Consider the following 16871-nt stretch of genomic DNA (forward strand, 5'->3'; position numbering starts at 1 on the left):
GATATTAAAGTCTGAATGCTAGTTTTCTGGCTGTTATGCTGGCTAGTGTTTGAGTTCAGCTTCAGGTCTTTGACAAAATTGTCCTGAACATTGGTCATTTAACCTGCAATGAATAAAGCTAAAGAATAGGATTTGCCATGGAGCTTTGCCCTATATCTGTTACAGACAAATATAGCATGACTTAACCAATTCACCTGGTAGACGGTAACAGCTATCATATTGTGCTGTACGGAGTCTCTCCGCAAGCCCCACACCCCAATACTGAAGTAAGACCCCTTTAATAGGCTTGGGATCTTCCTAGATATGAAGTGTGTCAGCAAGCATGTGTGGCTCCTCTACAGTAAATTAAAGGTCTGGAATAAGATTGTACCAAAAACAAAAGAGGCAAAAAGTGTGTAACACCCTTCTCTTTTGACAAAAACCATACCCTCATCCACCTCTCTCTTCCCCATTTGTTGTGGGGTATGCGGGTAGGGAGCTTATGTGAAATCTGAAAGCCCCCTTTAATAGTGGGGACCCCCAGATATCTGAGTATAGGGGGGTACATTGTACCCCTTACTCATTCCCAGAAAAGAATAAAGACCTTGTACTGTCCTTCTGCCTATTACTGTATAGTATATAGAGATCTTAGTTAGATCCACCTCTTTTAGTTGACTAAGAGTGAATTTTCTTCCTTTTGTGTTATCACAATATGTTATGTCTTTGATTTGGTTTTACTATCAGTCACCTAGTGGGGACGTGTTAATTTGGATGGACGCTTTCATGAAGACATGAGCAAATGCAGTTTGGGGGATGGAGTGGGGATCCAGTTTATGTGCAGATTTCTCCACCTGCACATTACCCATGTTAACCAGGTCACAGTAAAATGTGTTAAATGTTTATTACAGCCAGTATTATATTTATGGACACATTTGTTGATTTTAATGCCTATTCCTTAAATGAGGATTTCATGGCTTGTTATCTTTATTACAAATCAAATAAGCCAGATATAGATGTGATTTTTGGTTCTGAGGTTTTATTCTGAAAAAATAACCCTAAAGCGCTATTTGTTCACGTTATACATTCCTAAAAACCATTATATTATACTTGGTTTGATGTACAGATCTGGTAGTAATTACCAGCATTAGATTTATAAATTCATACTCTGTTAGGTATTATTTTTAAAAGTTCAAATGGGGATATGCCAAATGATAAGATTCTATACCCTGTAATAAGTAAACATAGGTTACTACTCTCTAGTTTAGATGAAAATGCTTTTGGTATCAACACTTTTACACTACTTTGATAAATGTTATAGTATAGATTTATATAAAGTTAATTTGGTTCCAATGTTTACAGGGAACAGTGGGTGATATTACCATGTTGAAGACCCAGAAACCTTTACAAAATTGGTAAAAAGTCCATGCAAAAGTTTCAACACAACACAGAGCAGTACATTTTTCACTGCCCACATCCCTATCTGAAGTTCAACTAAAACAAAGTCTTTAGAAACTACTGCCCTCTGCTATCTAGTGATTTGCTTTTGTTTTCTCAAAAAGTAAATCTAAGTGGCTCTTTGATTTTAATCATTTCTAAGTAATGCCCTGGTTATGTAGCAGGCTATTAGCAAGAGCAATACATTTCCTGGCTGTCTTTTCTTGATTTGCTTATTCAGGATTTACCTGGGGATCAGCATCATCTTGGTACATTTTATCTGTTCTTGGATTTAAAACACATAAATGAAATGTTGTAGCACCAAAAACAAAAATCCACTTCCTTGCAGAATGCACAATATGCAGATAATGTGTTCTTGGAGCAAAAAGGTCGGAGAACAAGGACACTAGTACTGCTCTTCAATCCATATTGATCAAATGTCTCTGTAGTTCAAAATGAAGGGATTTTAATTTCTGTAGCAGCTTATTGATCTGTATATGATATCTGTTTTAGGACTATCAATTTAGGTGGAACGGTCATTCCCCTGGAGGAGAAGTCCAGAGACCCGCAGGTTGTCTGTTACACAGCTTTCTATGACACAGAGGGAGTAGCTCACACCAAGAGTGGGGAGAGGCAGCCACTGCAAGTCATTATCCAGGTACTGATCCATTATTGCTTGATGATTTACAGAGTCAGTCCACTCAAATCGGATATTTCACTGTTTTCTAGATGTTTGTGGATTCAATTATTTGTTTACAATGGTAAAGTGTTACTTCATTCTGTCGTGATGGAATGCTAAACAAGTGATCAGAAAGAACGGTTAATTCCTATGAAGGAGAGCACAGCGGGGTGCTCTCCCAGTCCCCCCACACTCACACATCTCCCCCTCCATAAAATAGAATGGTGTTGTATACATGTATTCCATTCATCTATCACTGGACAAAATGATCACTGACAACTGTGTCAAGGGACAATTATTAAATGTCTGTAAAATACTTTTTAGAGAGTGATGATATGAACGAGCCATCACCAATTCAGCTGATAGTGCTCATGGAACATAAACAATTGTAGCTGCACACAAAAAATGCTGTAACCAACTACAAATGTAGTTCTGCAGCCAGCTATAAATTTCCAGGGGAAATAAGCAATTCTCTGCCACCTGCACTTGCTACTTCATTACGTTTAGTGACAAATAACTACTGGGCTTGTTAACATTAAAAAAATTATTGCATATGTTGAGCTGATTGCAAGTAGGGTAAATCGCTCGGTAGCATGAGATTAAATCACCAATGTAGTTTAGCACTGAGCAGAAAATCCTCTTACGGCTGTCAGAATCACAAGCTTGAAATTTATAAGAAAGAAAGGGGAGGACTTGTCTCATGATAGATATGATGGAAGCTGCCATCCTCTGAAAACAAAATACATTCTCCTACTGCAAATTGTATTTGTGTAGATGGCACAAAGCTATATTGGGATCTTGAATGGATTATTTACAAGGATGCTTTAAAAAACTAAGGCACTATTGGAGCAACACTGCCCACTCTGAAATTCACTATTCATTCTCTATGCGGCTGTCCCAGGGAGATGCTACTTGTAAAGTTTTCCCAGACATGAGGAAGTAGTAACTGTATCACAACCTCACTGCCAGTCTAAACATATTCTTGTCGAGATTCACACCCCTGCAGAGGTAAATTACTAGTACCCATCTTTACCACTACAACATTGGAATCAAACTCTCCTACATCAGTGGCCCCCAACCTTTTGCAGCTCGCGGACCACTGAATTTAGGGACTCCTTACAGAGTCCTGTGTCACTCAAAGGGGAAGAAACTGAATGACGTCATAATGCCAAAAACCGCCCACTCCCCCAGGAGTCTGAGTCTGAGGAGTCTGAGCCTGCAATGGGAGAGTGGGCGGGTTGTGTCCAGAGACACAACCCCCCCCCCCCAACACCATGAGCCTGTGATCTGTACAGGAGGCATGGTTTGCGGCTCTGGCTGGTGTGCCCCCCCCAAGCGTGGTCCTTCTCCTGACCGCGGACCACCGCTAGGCTAAGGGGTGCGGCCCACTAATGGGTCCCACAACCAGGGGTTGGGACCCCTGTTCTACATCACCAATTCTGTCCTACTTTTTGTGGCCTAAATGGCGATTCTCTGCTCTCTATACTCATCTGAATTTATAATTCTGCTATAATATCTGGGATATTTAGATAGCTTGTCATAGTTCAAAGGAGAAATGATCAGAAATAAAATGAGTTTGAACCCACTAAAGATACATAATGAACACAATGGTGTTTCTTCATTAGCGCACTCGGTTTGGAACATTCTTCATATTCCTCCCATGGCAAGTGGCAAATCTCTCACCTGATCTACCAGCTACGCCTTTAATGCACTGCTTTAATATGTTACACCGTTACACCGGTATGTTACACCGTTTATAAATTAGCTGGCTTGTAAGCCTGTGCTGTTTAGTTTTATCACCTTTTTAATAGGTGTTATGACATTTGAATTCTCATATGGTATTGCTCTGTTTCCTGTGTGTTTTTTCTCAAGGGTCAGAACCTGATAGATGAATTTTGTTTTACGGTTTTAAATCTGTGATCTGAAACTTTGCTACTTGGTGCACAAGAAGGATACAGATCTGTTAACAAAGCACATTATGTTTAAATTCATGTTAACAGCCAGTTTTTGGTACATAGATGAATCGCATTGGAATATCAATTGTATAGAAAGAATGGTAGATGCAGTTGTAGTACAGTCAGTAAATGTAAATCATCACTTAATAACTGTATTGTCCTGCAGTTAGTCTAACTTATGGATTTTCACCTACATGTTGCATCACCAGGATTGATAATGCTCCAGCTGTCCAATATGAAGTCCAAATGGAACCTTTCTTTTCCCCAAAGTGGTTTTATCCACTATCTGTTTCATTCAGCATTTCAAACACATGCAGTCTGGGCAGATAAAACAAAGCTTTAGACTTCTCTCCTACACTGCTTCCTTTTTCAGTCCTTTTCACATGGAGGACCCCCATATAACCCCCAGATGGGGCCCCTGCTATAATTACCATATTCATAATTCACAGTATATTATCAGGGTGGTCATTGGGAAAAATGCCTCTTGCGTTACTGACTAGTGGGCAGAATGTCACCCTTACTGAAAGCCCAAACGATTTTTGGTGTTGGTAAAAACTGCCTATTCTTCAAAGGATCCCTGGAAACCTCTGGAGAAACCCTGGTTGAAAATAACTGTCCTAGATACTCAGCTGATATATTAATTGGGCAGTAAGAGCCATTTCAGTGAGCCGCAGTGAGCTGCACTGTTCTGCTCTCCTATTTTGTGAATGGCTACAGCCAACTGTGGCACAATTTACAAAAAGAGACATGCCACTTTTGGTTGTTCAGTTGTTTTTTGAAGATGTGCAGAAAAATTGTGCTGTACACATATCAGATTTCTGTTGTTTCTAGCAACAGAAGGATGAAGGAGCGTTGAAAACACAGCATTGTTCAGATGCACAGAAATGGGAGGAAGAGGAAGAGCAGGAGGCACCCCCATACTCTCTACTTTAGGGACAGTAAAGCGGTCGTTCCCACTTGGATTGGTCAGATTGATGAACCACATTGGGGAACCGCTGTACACGTGCTAGATTTTATGCCTGACACAAACATCTAGTACATAGCTTTATCCAAATCCTTTATAGACAGAAATATAAATCTTTTGGCTGGGTATCAACTCTCGTTAACCTTTCCAATATTTCAGCATATAAACAATTGTACAGCTGCTGTTTATCTGTAAGCTAACCAATGTTGATTCAGCTAGGAGAGACAGACATTTTAAGGTTGAATAGACAATAGATTATCACCCTCTGATCTAGGTAATTTTATACAAATAGAACATCGATAATAAAGTAAAAATGATATTACTCTATATTGCCTAAAATTATGGCAGCACCTACCTTCAGATTTTATTCCAAACATAAGCACAAGGAGTCAGAAACTAAAACTCCAAGTATGTGCTTGCATTTTTTTAAACCACAAAACTTGGATTATACAGATCATATATAGAAAAAAATGCAAAACTTCTTCTTGACCAACATCAAGACATAGAAAAGTAATCTAAAAAATTGACCCCTAAGTTGTCTTTTTATACTTTTAAACATGCATTGGCAGGACAAATATTTTTTTCATTCACAATTTGAACAGAAATATATTAAAGGTATAGTGTTTTTTTCAGTATGAGCACATATTAATACAATGTTTTTTTTAAATCTTGTTCTTCAATAGTTTTAATATTCTATTATGTATAGAAATGTGTAGATTTAGTGGAATCTCTGCATTTCATTTCTGACTGGATTGTGAGACAGACAAAAAGTTTTTATTTTTTTTGTGACAATAAACAGTAAATAACAATGACTGACAGTAGTGCCTATATAACTACATTTTTATCACACCAATCTTTTGTACTTTTATACCAAAAAAACAAATAAAAAGATATATGTTCTGCATGAGCAAAAGCAACTTGTCCCTGAGATTTGTGCTACATTCTGCTGCAGCCATGTTTAGCCTTGTGCAAAAAATGGTTTTCGACCACAGTTGAGCCCATGGCAGAATGCTACCACCAGTCTGAAATTGTTTCAAGGCAGCTTTTATTGTCTTTAATTTATTGAAGCAGGGATTCCCTATGACCTGAACACTATTTAAAGGGTTCCTCAGGGGTAAAAAGGTTACTATTTACATATATTGAACCCTTTTAATAATGTTCGGTCATGGGAACCTCTGTTTCAATTTATTAATTGCATAAAATGCAGTCAGTGTGAAAAAAACCCTCTTACCATGGGGGTCTGAATTCCAAAAAACATAATTGGAATCATGTTTTTGGCCTAGCAAAATGGCATTGGACTCTGAACTAGACAGGCAACATCAGATGGGAGGGCAGTCAGCCACAGCTCCAGGAACCCCTGGCAGCCTTTGGAGGGACCCTATTATTCCAAGGAACCCATGAGCTATGTGGCAGAATGGCTGTGGTCGCTAGGTGGTGCCCAAACATGCTGTTGTAAATATCATCTCTTCGGTGTCAGTCATTCTAAAACATTTGCCGGAATACATCTTCATTTTTAAGGTCCTTCTCATTCTCCAAAGTAAAGTTAATTGTTCAACATTTCATAGATTAACTTTAGTCCCTAGATAAAAGAAAACAAGATGCACTCCACTGCTTTTTCAAAGTCCAAATGTCCAAATTAATGATAACCAATGTTTACACCCTTGATTAGTTTCATGGGCCAGTTATCAATTTTAACTACATGAGACCCAGTGTTGGCAGTGATGAGTACATGAATGGACTCTGGAATTGTTTAGCTAAGGTCTCAGTTTTATTTGAGACTTCATTTAATGTTAATTTTTCTCCTAAAATGTATATTAAACTCAAGACTGGAAGCTTTACATTCAGCCAAGTATCCCAAGCTTCTTTTTAATTCTTAGACTATAAATTTGGATGTCTGTGGGCAGATCTCATCAACTTTCACAAGTTTTTTAACCCGAGAAACCTTTGAAATGCTTTTCAGGTTTTGAGGAAGCCCCAATACGTCTGAAACTATAGGAGGTCAATAGAAAAACACACCTTAAAAGTGGAAAGAATGCCATATACATATGGCTAAAAAGAGCTTTGGTGTAATTCTACTAACTGCCAAGTGGAAACAGCCACAAATAATGGGGCCACCATTACATGGAAGGGCAATTGGTCAAAGCACAACGAACCCCCTAGCAACCTCTGGAGGAACCCTGGTGGAGAATGGCTGGCTTAGAATAACAGTAATGTCTGGAAGGCAGAGGCAGACTTTCCCTCCCTACAGGCATAAAATAACTCTCCAATTTTGAATTAGTTGTTCATTCATACACTAGTAATCTTTAAAATAAGTTTTTAAACTGATATTTTTTAGGTAAACTAATCCTTGCCAGAAGTACACAATATGCATCAGCATTACCTGTACCTGGAAGCATGCTTTCAATGTCATCTGGTATTTTTACATCTGGTGGTCTGCAAACATCTAATTTTCCCTGCAGTATAAAATCTAATTTTTCAGTAATGCCAGAGAGTTATTCACAAGTTTTACTTCTAATTGTTGCTTGAGTTCTATTTTTAGTTCTATGATTAGTGCAGAAGCAAATCATTTCAGCCTAGGCTGTGCTTAAAAGACACCCCCTGTACATATGTATAAATGTTTTTGAAGAAATTATTTTCCCTGGTGGGATTAATACCTAAGAAAAGCCGAGATCAGACTTATTATCCCAAAATGCACCTATATGATTGCCTTTACTTGGCAGATGTTATATTAGTAGGGATGGGAAAATGGCATCTAATTAGTGGTTAGTAATTAGAGGTCTTGCCAAGAATATGCTTTTGCTTTATTGGAAGGATCCCAAAACATTGCAGTAGCACCACACAAGATCTACTATCCACTACTAGATCTCATAACCAAGTGTTCCAATAAAATGCTTCATTAAAATTTTAATCCTTGAAACCTTTAGAATCTGCTGATCACAAGTAGGTAATAAAAGGCACCTTCTTCATACCCAGAACAATAGCCGTCTTGTGCTTTGCATCATGTTAGGTTGTTAAACTAAAAACATGCCCATTGTCTAATTTGTTTGGGAAGCAGCCACTAAATTGACATCAAATGTCACTTTCCTCACTTCCCAAAATATATCTTTTCAATTCAGAGGGAGTTACGTGCCAGAAAGGAACTACATGATTTGTGTTCGGAAGAATATCAAATGCTTTCAACAGGACAAGCAGAATATGTTCTATGCCTAATAGTTAAATATCATCACAAACAAAACTTCAGAATAGAAAACATACTAAATTTTAAAATCCCTGACTAGTTCTCCATCTGTCCAATGCCCATATCCTACCTATATTTTTATATAGTCATGATACATTTTGCTTACTAGAGATTGAGGTAGTCATACCTGTCTTTGAATATAAGCACAATCATTTAGGAATGTGCAGAATGTGGGTGATAGCCAAACAACTTGTTAATATGTTTTATGGATTAATGAAGAAATGAAGATGAAAAACATTTTTTACAGACCACATCAATGGAAGCCAAATCTAGGAGTTCAAAGGCACTGAAAACTTTACAATGCTGTGCTACCTCTCTATTTACAGAGGTTCCTTTCCTAACTAAAGTGCTGTGTACAAATGTCAAATTTCTGTTGCTGGAAAATGATCTTTTATGATTCATGATAAAAGAATGATCCAGTAATAAAAGAATGAATAGACTGCTGTATACACAAAGTTGTTTGATTCCATGGAAAAGGAAGGGGGGGGGGGGGATTAGCAGGAGGCACCCTGCTGTGTCCTCCCCAATATAAAATGACAGTGGTCATCTTTAGTTTAGTTGGACCATGATGGATTGTTGAATAATGTTGGGAGATTGTTGTAAAAATTTTAGATTATCACCTGAGATGATCACAATCTCGGGTGTACTTAGTTTAAAACACCATGCTGTGTCCTCTGCTTACCATAAGAAACTTTGCTGCCTTATTTAAAAATTGTCAGATCAGGGTTAATGTCTACTGGGGGGCTGTCACACCTGTTTTTTTTTCCTCAAAAACCAGATATGAAAAATATTCTATTATTACCCAGGGCATGGTCACTTATTGTCTCCATTTTGGTAATGTTCCACTGGGCAGTCAGAACATTTCAGTTTCTCATCTGCAAAGGCATAATGACATATGCAGAAGGTTGATTAATACCCCCCTGTAAAGTTGCCCACTATGGCAGTTGGGTAGTGGCAGATATAGAGATATCCCTACATTAGGGTCCCCAAAAAACTTCAGTTCACTGGATGGGTATCTATCTATCTATCTATCTATCTATCGCTAAATCCTTGTTTTATGGCTGGACAGCCTAATGTCTTGTTCATTTTATGTTTCATTGTCCTTGCATCATATGCAAATTAAATTATAAAATGGTTTTAGGTTGACTAAAATTATGGAATGCTAAAGTAGTCTGTTAGCTTAAAACGTTTGTACTTGCATGTTTGTAGCCGTGGAATTGGAACAATTTTCCACAGCATTCTGTAGCATGCCTCCATCTGTTATATTTTTCGGAATTTAATTAATAATGGGTGGAAGTTGTTACTCTCCATATGTTGTGTGAAAAACCAATCAAAGCTAAAAAATCTGTGATAACAAGACTTGTTATTTTTCAAGTAGTTATTTTTGTGTTGTATAAAAAAGGATACTGTCCTGAAACAACTCATTACTATTCTTTTTAAATATATTGCAGCTTACAAATCCTTAGATGCAGTGGCTTGTTTTTTCTCTGGGATTTTCCATGTATTTTCATTTGCTGATTCTTCAAATAGGACTCTTCTATCAGTTAGGGTCAATACTCACTTCTCTATTGTATTCAAAGAAATAGAGCCATGATTGTTACACCAGGGACTTTAAAAACATATCTACCGTTGTTAATATACATTACATAGTTGGATGAAGTGGTCACTAGTTTACAGAAGGAGGTTAGCATTGTTTTATGTGTGAAGGTTAGCCAACAAAACAATTTGAAATAAATTGTGATTTGTTGTATTCTCCTACAACTCCAACGTGAAACAAGCCCATTATAAACTCACTATAGTACCCACCTAGGACTGTCTGGTAGGATCCTAGGACATTCTCACTGCCCTATTATGGGGAACCCATTGCATTGTATAAGCATAGTGTTTTTTTTGTACAGTCATTGATTTGTTACATTGTATTACCATACACATAAGTGAGTATTGTTTTACAAAACAAGTTTCAAATTGCTTGCTTCCATTCACATGATTTGTAATTACTACATCAGCAAAAGTTAAATAAGAACAAGAAAAGGAAGACAGAAACAAGATCTGCAATTAGACACAAGTGGTACTTACATAGAATATAATCATTAGATTGTCATGCTGATATAAACCTAACATTTTATACCAACACATAATAACAAAGTTCACCTTTAGGACACAAGAGTTGCAGACTTTATTTACAGGAAACCCAAATTGGTAGGCATTATGCAAAACCTGAATAATGCAGGGACTGTAATTATGGGACTATTTTGCTACACATTGTTTTAGCAATATTGCTTTTTATTACACTGTATATATAAAAATTTTCATCATTTTAAAGATATCTAGTGGCTGAGCTGGGCGATTCACTGCAATATGTGCACAGATGTGTGTGTGTGTGTGTGTGTATATGTGTGTATATATATATATATATATATATATATATATACAGTATATAACAATTTTCCACAATCCAAGATGATTTAGAGATTAGCACTAAGTTGATGACATCAGCACCACTTTTTGCATCATTACATCCTGCATTCACAGTAAAGTCTTCCGTCCTCCAGAGTGATGCTGGGTGCCATTCAAGGCTAAAGATTGACTACATTTTGTTGCAAAAAAAAAAGGTTTTAGGTTACTAGAGGTCATGCAACCTGTGTGTGTGTGTGTATGTATATATATGTAAAAAAAAATCATCTTACTGAACAGTTGAACATGACTAGATTGTTGAAAAGGATTAAGAATGACACTCTTGGATCCCTATTTAAGGGACTCAAACAGGGAATTTACCATTCCTTCAGAAATTCCCTGTTGAGAATCAAGCAGGTCCATGTGTTTCAATGACAGTAATTGATTCTCACCGGAGTATAGTTGAGGGACTGTCCAATTCCCTGTTTTGTAACTACCCCATGAGCTCTATTTATAAATGACCTGAAAATCATGTGTTGTTTCTGGTTTATCTATAAAGCATCAAAAACTTTGAAAACATTTATTAACATAGACTAAAGTTTCGAATTGTTTGCCTCTAAATGGCAGAAGATGGTGTAAACCTAATTTCAAACTAATCAGTCTGATTTATCTTTTCTTTCTTTCTAGTTTGAAGAAATTGGAAGTTTTGAAACTGTATGGCAAGTAAAGTTCTACAACTACCATAAAAGAGATCACTGTCAGTGGGGCAACAGCTTCAGCAGTATTGAATATGAGTGCAAACCAAATGAGACCCGAAGCTTGATGTGGATCAATAAAGAGATGTTTCATTGAAGCCAACTAAGCTGGACAATTTTCTAATGGGTTGATTAACCTGACCAGCATAATGAGCCTATTAAAGCCACATATTTGTGTATACAAGATATCATACGTTAACAGGAAACTACTTAGTGTTTACTTAAAGTGGACTCTCCTGCATAGAGTGGAGGAAGCAATATTACGAGCCAGTAGCCGGATCGTTTCATCAACCCACTAGTGACATCATTGGTTTATTAGGGTTCCTTACAGTATTTCAGCATTAGTTCCTAGTGAATTGTCTTTAAAAAATGGCAACTCCACTCTGTATTGGTGATGTGTACACTTTAAATGGCTGAACATTCTATATGAAAAATTGTTTATATCACATATTTATGTTTACAGCAGTGTAGTTGAATATGTATTATTTTTGTATATATTGTGCTTTTATTGTAATTGCTCCTTAGATTTAGAGCGTTCAAGGGTGATTTGTTAATGGTTTGCCAAACTAGTGAATTTTTCCTCGGTTTGGCTTCTTCAGATGGTGGTGAACAACATCACAAAGGTCAAGTTGGCTGACTAGCATGTTCACGTCTATGAATCTGTTTCACAGGCTCCAATAAACACTAAAGTTGGCAGTGCCACTTAACGAAGATTTGTTCCTAACTGGAGATTTATTTTTTACTGGAATGAATCCATGCACTCCACTGCTAGAACACTAACTGTGCATTTCATCATCACTCTGAAGAAGTCCTTAAATAAATCCAATTAAAGACAATATTTGTTTTTTTAAATATCCCTTAGACTGATTGTGTGTTTAAAGTAAATACAAGTTTATTGGCTGGTGAACCTATAGAAAATCACCCTTTAGTATTTTATCTATTGAAAATGTAGATACCAGGCAAAGAGCCTCAAAAATGAAAATGTCCAAGGAAGAGCTGTTAGGCTGTAGGTTTACACCGTTAATTTGAAAACTTGTCCTAGGAACCAAGAATACATTTTGGGATCATTCTCACATGAGAGCTATAATTTGCCATATATCCCTGGCTCATAAAGCTGAAAGGGCACCTGTTCTCAGGACCCCTCTTTCACAATGTCATGTTAGCTTCTTTACAATAACTACATTTCCAAACATTTATTTCCTACTATTTGAAACTTGAGCAGGACCAGTTGCGTTTGTCTCATTTACACTGTGTAGAAATAGAGAAGAACGCTGCTCCAGACAGACATATAGTCCATCCCAGGTTTGCTTTGCAAGTTTTACCAGACTTGTTTTCAGCCAAAATACAGCAATACAGAGTACAATATGCACTGCCGGACCATTGAAAGAAATAATGCAAACCTTTCAATGCATCTTGCTTAGTCTTAGTCAAAGAGGTTGGTGATTTAGCATCTAGATGGGGCAAAATGCACTTAAGTTGAATGTTACACGCTCTAAGGTCTGGTGGTGCAGGGCTTCTTGTCCTACTGAATTTTGTGATGTGATTTGAGTGATAGCTCATAGATAGTCATTGTGCAGGACTAGTTCCGAGTGTCTTAAGGACATTCATGGTTCAACACCAGTTTAAAGTGTCTTGGAGGCATTCATGATGCAAGACCATGGTTGAATTTATGTTACAGTCTCAGATCCATCTCCTTGAGGTCATTTTATGAGAAATGAGAAATGTTTTTTAAATGTCCATTTAAAAAATATGAAATATTACTTATGCTACAGGACCAATTTTACATGCCATGTGGACGTTTATACCAAAGAGTGCCACTTCTAAATAACTGGTGTGGATATACATAGAGCAGATTTATGTGAATGATAAAAAGTACAAAATCAAGAAAATACAAACACAGTATTTATAACTATGAAACCTGTGTGATTGCTGTATTATTAAGTAGCTATGTAAATTAGATTGTGTGGGCTACACAGATGGTTCTTCTCTCAGATACTTTCATTTATGAGGCTGACTATAAGTAAATTGTGAGAGTGACAGTAACACCTTACAAAGGATTTGCCTTCATTTAACATATGTTCAAGGGGAAACTATGATTAATATGTTTTACTTTGTGCCTTTACAATTTCTTGTAGTGTTTGAAAGCTGTGTAAGAATTTGTAGTCAAAATCTCGCTATGTGTTGTCTTTCCAATGAGAAAAAGGCAGTAATTTGTTCCCTTCTTAGGCCATGCCAATTCAAGATGGTACAATTCCCTTTGCTCCTCAACTATTCTCTGCTTTCTGAATACATCTAAAGAGAAGCTTTGAGGAAAGCAGTATGCATTGCTAAAATTTTCAGTATAGTTCCAGGGCTGTAATTCTGTTCCTGAATTTACTACCTAGTAAATCACTAAGCTGGAACAAGGACACAGCAAAATAAAATGTATCTATACCTAAAAATGGAAATATTGGGACCAGACAGGTCCTTTATTGCAGAAGGGACAGGCAATGTCACTTCTGAAATAAAATACTTTCTGTGTTGTAGGTGCTGCCATCTTCTTTCCTTGCTATTTGGCCATCTTGATTAACCAGGCTGGGATGATGTTGCTCTTGTGCATTCTTTAATAATTTCAGTAAAGTTTTATGAGGTTCCAACAACAGGGACATCATAATTTAGGCTTAGTCTGCTATACAATTACCTACAGCAAGACTTCAGTTTACAGCATTCAAATCAGATTAAACAGCGGTCCCCAACCTGTGGTTTGGTCCGCAAGAAAATGTTGGTGGTCCGTGGCTCTGGCTGGTGCACCCCCCAACCACAGAGCTGCGGACCATGTCTCCTGTATGCATGGCAGGCTCAGGGCAGTGGGTGGGTTTTGTCTCCAGAGTAGGCAGGTTCGGGCATCATGATGTCACCTTGGGGGAAGTTTTTTCTCCTTTGAGTGACACACGGCTCCCCCCTCATGCGCTGTCTGGAGTCTGTAAATTTAGTGGTCCGTGACGTCCAAAAGGTTGGGGACCACTGAGTTAAAAGATTGCCATCACTGTTTAAGGCATTGTAGGGCTTTAGTGCATAAGCCTGACAATTACAAGAATTTAAAATCCAGACTTAAAGCTAACTTTTCATGTACATAATCAAACAAGTCTAATAAGCTAATTTTCGTGTACATTTGCTGTCCAGTACATGTTTTACGAAAAATATTTTCTGTAAAATTCTGCTTTTGCCATTTAAAGAGAATCGAGTGGCTGAGTCCAATGCTGATGTTGTCCTGCAGGTCACAAAAGACAACGCTAGTAAGCTTTATGCCAACAAATAGTCAGGTTTCCCTCTCTTGGAAAAATATACATCTGCCTAGACTGGCATATTTGTTCAATTTCTGAAAAGATAAAAAAGAGATAGAGAATACTGACATACAGTAAGTGTATCACATTTTTAATGTGTCTGTTCAGACTTTCAGGTTAATTTGCTGCTGTGGATAAGTCCACTTTATTTACACAAATGTAATATTGTAATTGGTATTTGAAGGTAACGTGACCTAAAACTGTTAATCATTGGTTTCCTTAAAAATGTGAATTTTTGTTAATGTAATGATGTTTTGCAAAATGTGTGGTGGTGTTTTTTTTTTTATTTTTTTTACAATTTTATAGATTTTATAGGGAAATTAAAAAAGTTAAAGGAAATTGAATTATAGGTTAAAAAGAGAACCACTTAGGGTGCTGTCAAGCTGGTGGGTACCTGCTAGCCTGTCTCTGTTCTGTCTTGGGCAACACCATCTTCTTCCTGCTTTCATTGTTTGGAAGAGCAAGTTATTCAGTTCTGGGAGCCCGGGATTCACCAATCCTACCGTGTTTCCCCGAAAGTAAGACCTACCCTAAAGTATGCCCTAGCATGCTAATCATGCAAGGGTGAAATTTAAGCCCTCCCCCGAAAGTATTGGCTTCTTTTGAGGGTGCGGTCACGTGGTACACGAAGGGATACCAAGAGGAAGGAGAGAGCACAGGAGATTTTCAAAGCACTGGAGCAAGGGGTGAAGAAATCGCAGGGGCAATTGACCTACGGTACTCTGTGACACTACAACTAATAAGACACTACAACTAATAAGAGGTTGGTGGATTCTTTTTTTTAAAGGGTCCTTACTAGTATTTCATTAATTAGCAGCAATGCATATTTATTGATTGATTTTTTTTTGCTTTTATTTAGATTTATATTGATTACTGTTTGTGGTAAACAAAGCTTTGGAAGTTTTGTGTTTTGTTTCTGTGTCTGCATGTTACTCTGGGAGTCATATGGTAATTGTCAGCACATTTTCTTGTTATGTTGCACTTGTTTGGTTTTTCTTACATGAATAAATATAGATTTTTTGTACATGAGAAAAAGAAGACATCCCCTAAAAATAAGCCCTAATGCGATTTTTAGAGGTAAAATAAATATAAGACCCTGTCCTATTTTCGGAAAACATGGTAGCTTCCTACGCTGAGCTTTGCATGGTCAGCTCACCTATTTTTTGGACAGATTTTGATGATAATCAGGTAAATAAGAATGCCTATTACAGAAGGGACTTTGCTTGTCCTTTTCTGCAATAAAGCCCTGTCTGATCACAAATTTTAAAAGTGGAACTTTACTTATGCTTTATGTGCTTTTGCTGTAAAAACGTGAGGATTGATTGCTGTGGAATGTCTGTAGTTACAGGGGTTAATTAGGACTTGTCTTAAAACTCATTTACTCCTTGTTAAAGCAAACCTATCACTATAATAGGAAGATCCACTTTGTGTGGGTCACTACCCCCTTCATAAACCACCTCTTATTACTATTGGTATAATGTACTGTGAGGGAACTTACTGCAGAGAGGTATTTCAGACTTCAGTTACAATTTCAGTGCATTCTACTCACTTTTATTCACAAAAAACATCAACCTAAAAACTTCAGAGCTTTCCCTTGCAGAGGATCAGAGTCACCACAGCAAGACAGGTTAAAAACACAAATTTATCCTTTTGCTAGATCTCAGTTTTCCCAGTTTACAGGCTGCACACAGCCCACCCACCTGAGCCACTTCTAACTTCCCCCAGTCTCTAAAACCTTCTCCTTTTATCATGAGCCAGGTGCTATCTTCAATTTCTGACCTGGCCAAATAAAAAGCCTCAAAATACAGCAACACAACTACTCATGGCCCTATCCAGGCCCTTTAACCCCTTTTCCAAATACCCTGTAAATTTGGCATCAAATGTTTCCTTCTTCTACAGCACATTTAAAAAAAGACAAAGAATTATACGTACCTTGCCTCCATCTTCCACATCATTGTGTCTAACATCACTGTCCTTCTGGGAAGGATTTTCGAGAACAGCCGAAATCTTAGGAGAAGATCAGTTCACTCCAATCATTCCATAAGATTTGGGCTTTTGTTACCTGGTAGGACATTGATGCCACCCTTGCCTTGGAGCCAACTGCAGAAGATAGACAATAAGCATATTTCCTTTTTCTTTTTATACATAGT

At 37.4% G+C, this 16871-nt stretch overlaps 1 protein-coding gene across 1 annotated transcript in view; it reads left to right on the forward strand.

The window, feature by feature from the left end:
* The window catches only part of CNRIP1 (cannabinoid receptor interacting protein 1), a 19170-nt gene extending 4187 nt beyond the window's left edge, over window positions 1-14983 (forward strand). Inside the window, exons 2-3 of the mRNA XM_072409586.1 lie at window positions 1927-2071; window positions 11331-14983. Coding sequence (XP_072265687.1) covers window positions 1927-2071; window positions 11331-11495 — 310 coding nt within the window. The 3' untranslated portion in view covers window positions 11496-14983. The remainder of the gene's footprint in view (window positions 1-1926; window positions 2072-11330) is intronic.
* The last annotated feature ends 1888 nt before the right edge of the window (window positions 14984-16871 follow it).

Source organism: Pyxicephalus adspersus, chromosome 4 (assembly GCF_032062135.1).
Source record: "Pyxicephalus adspersus chromosome 4, UCB_Pads_2.0, whole genome shotgun sequence".
NCBI classification, from domain to species: Eukaryota; Metazoa; Chordata; class Amphibia; order Anura; family Pyxicephalidae; genus Pyxicephalus; species Pyxicephalus adspersus.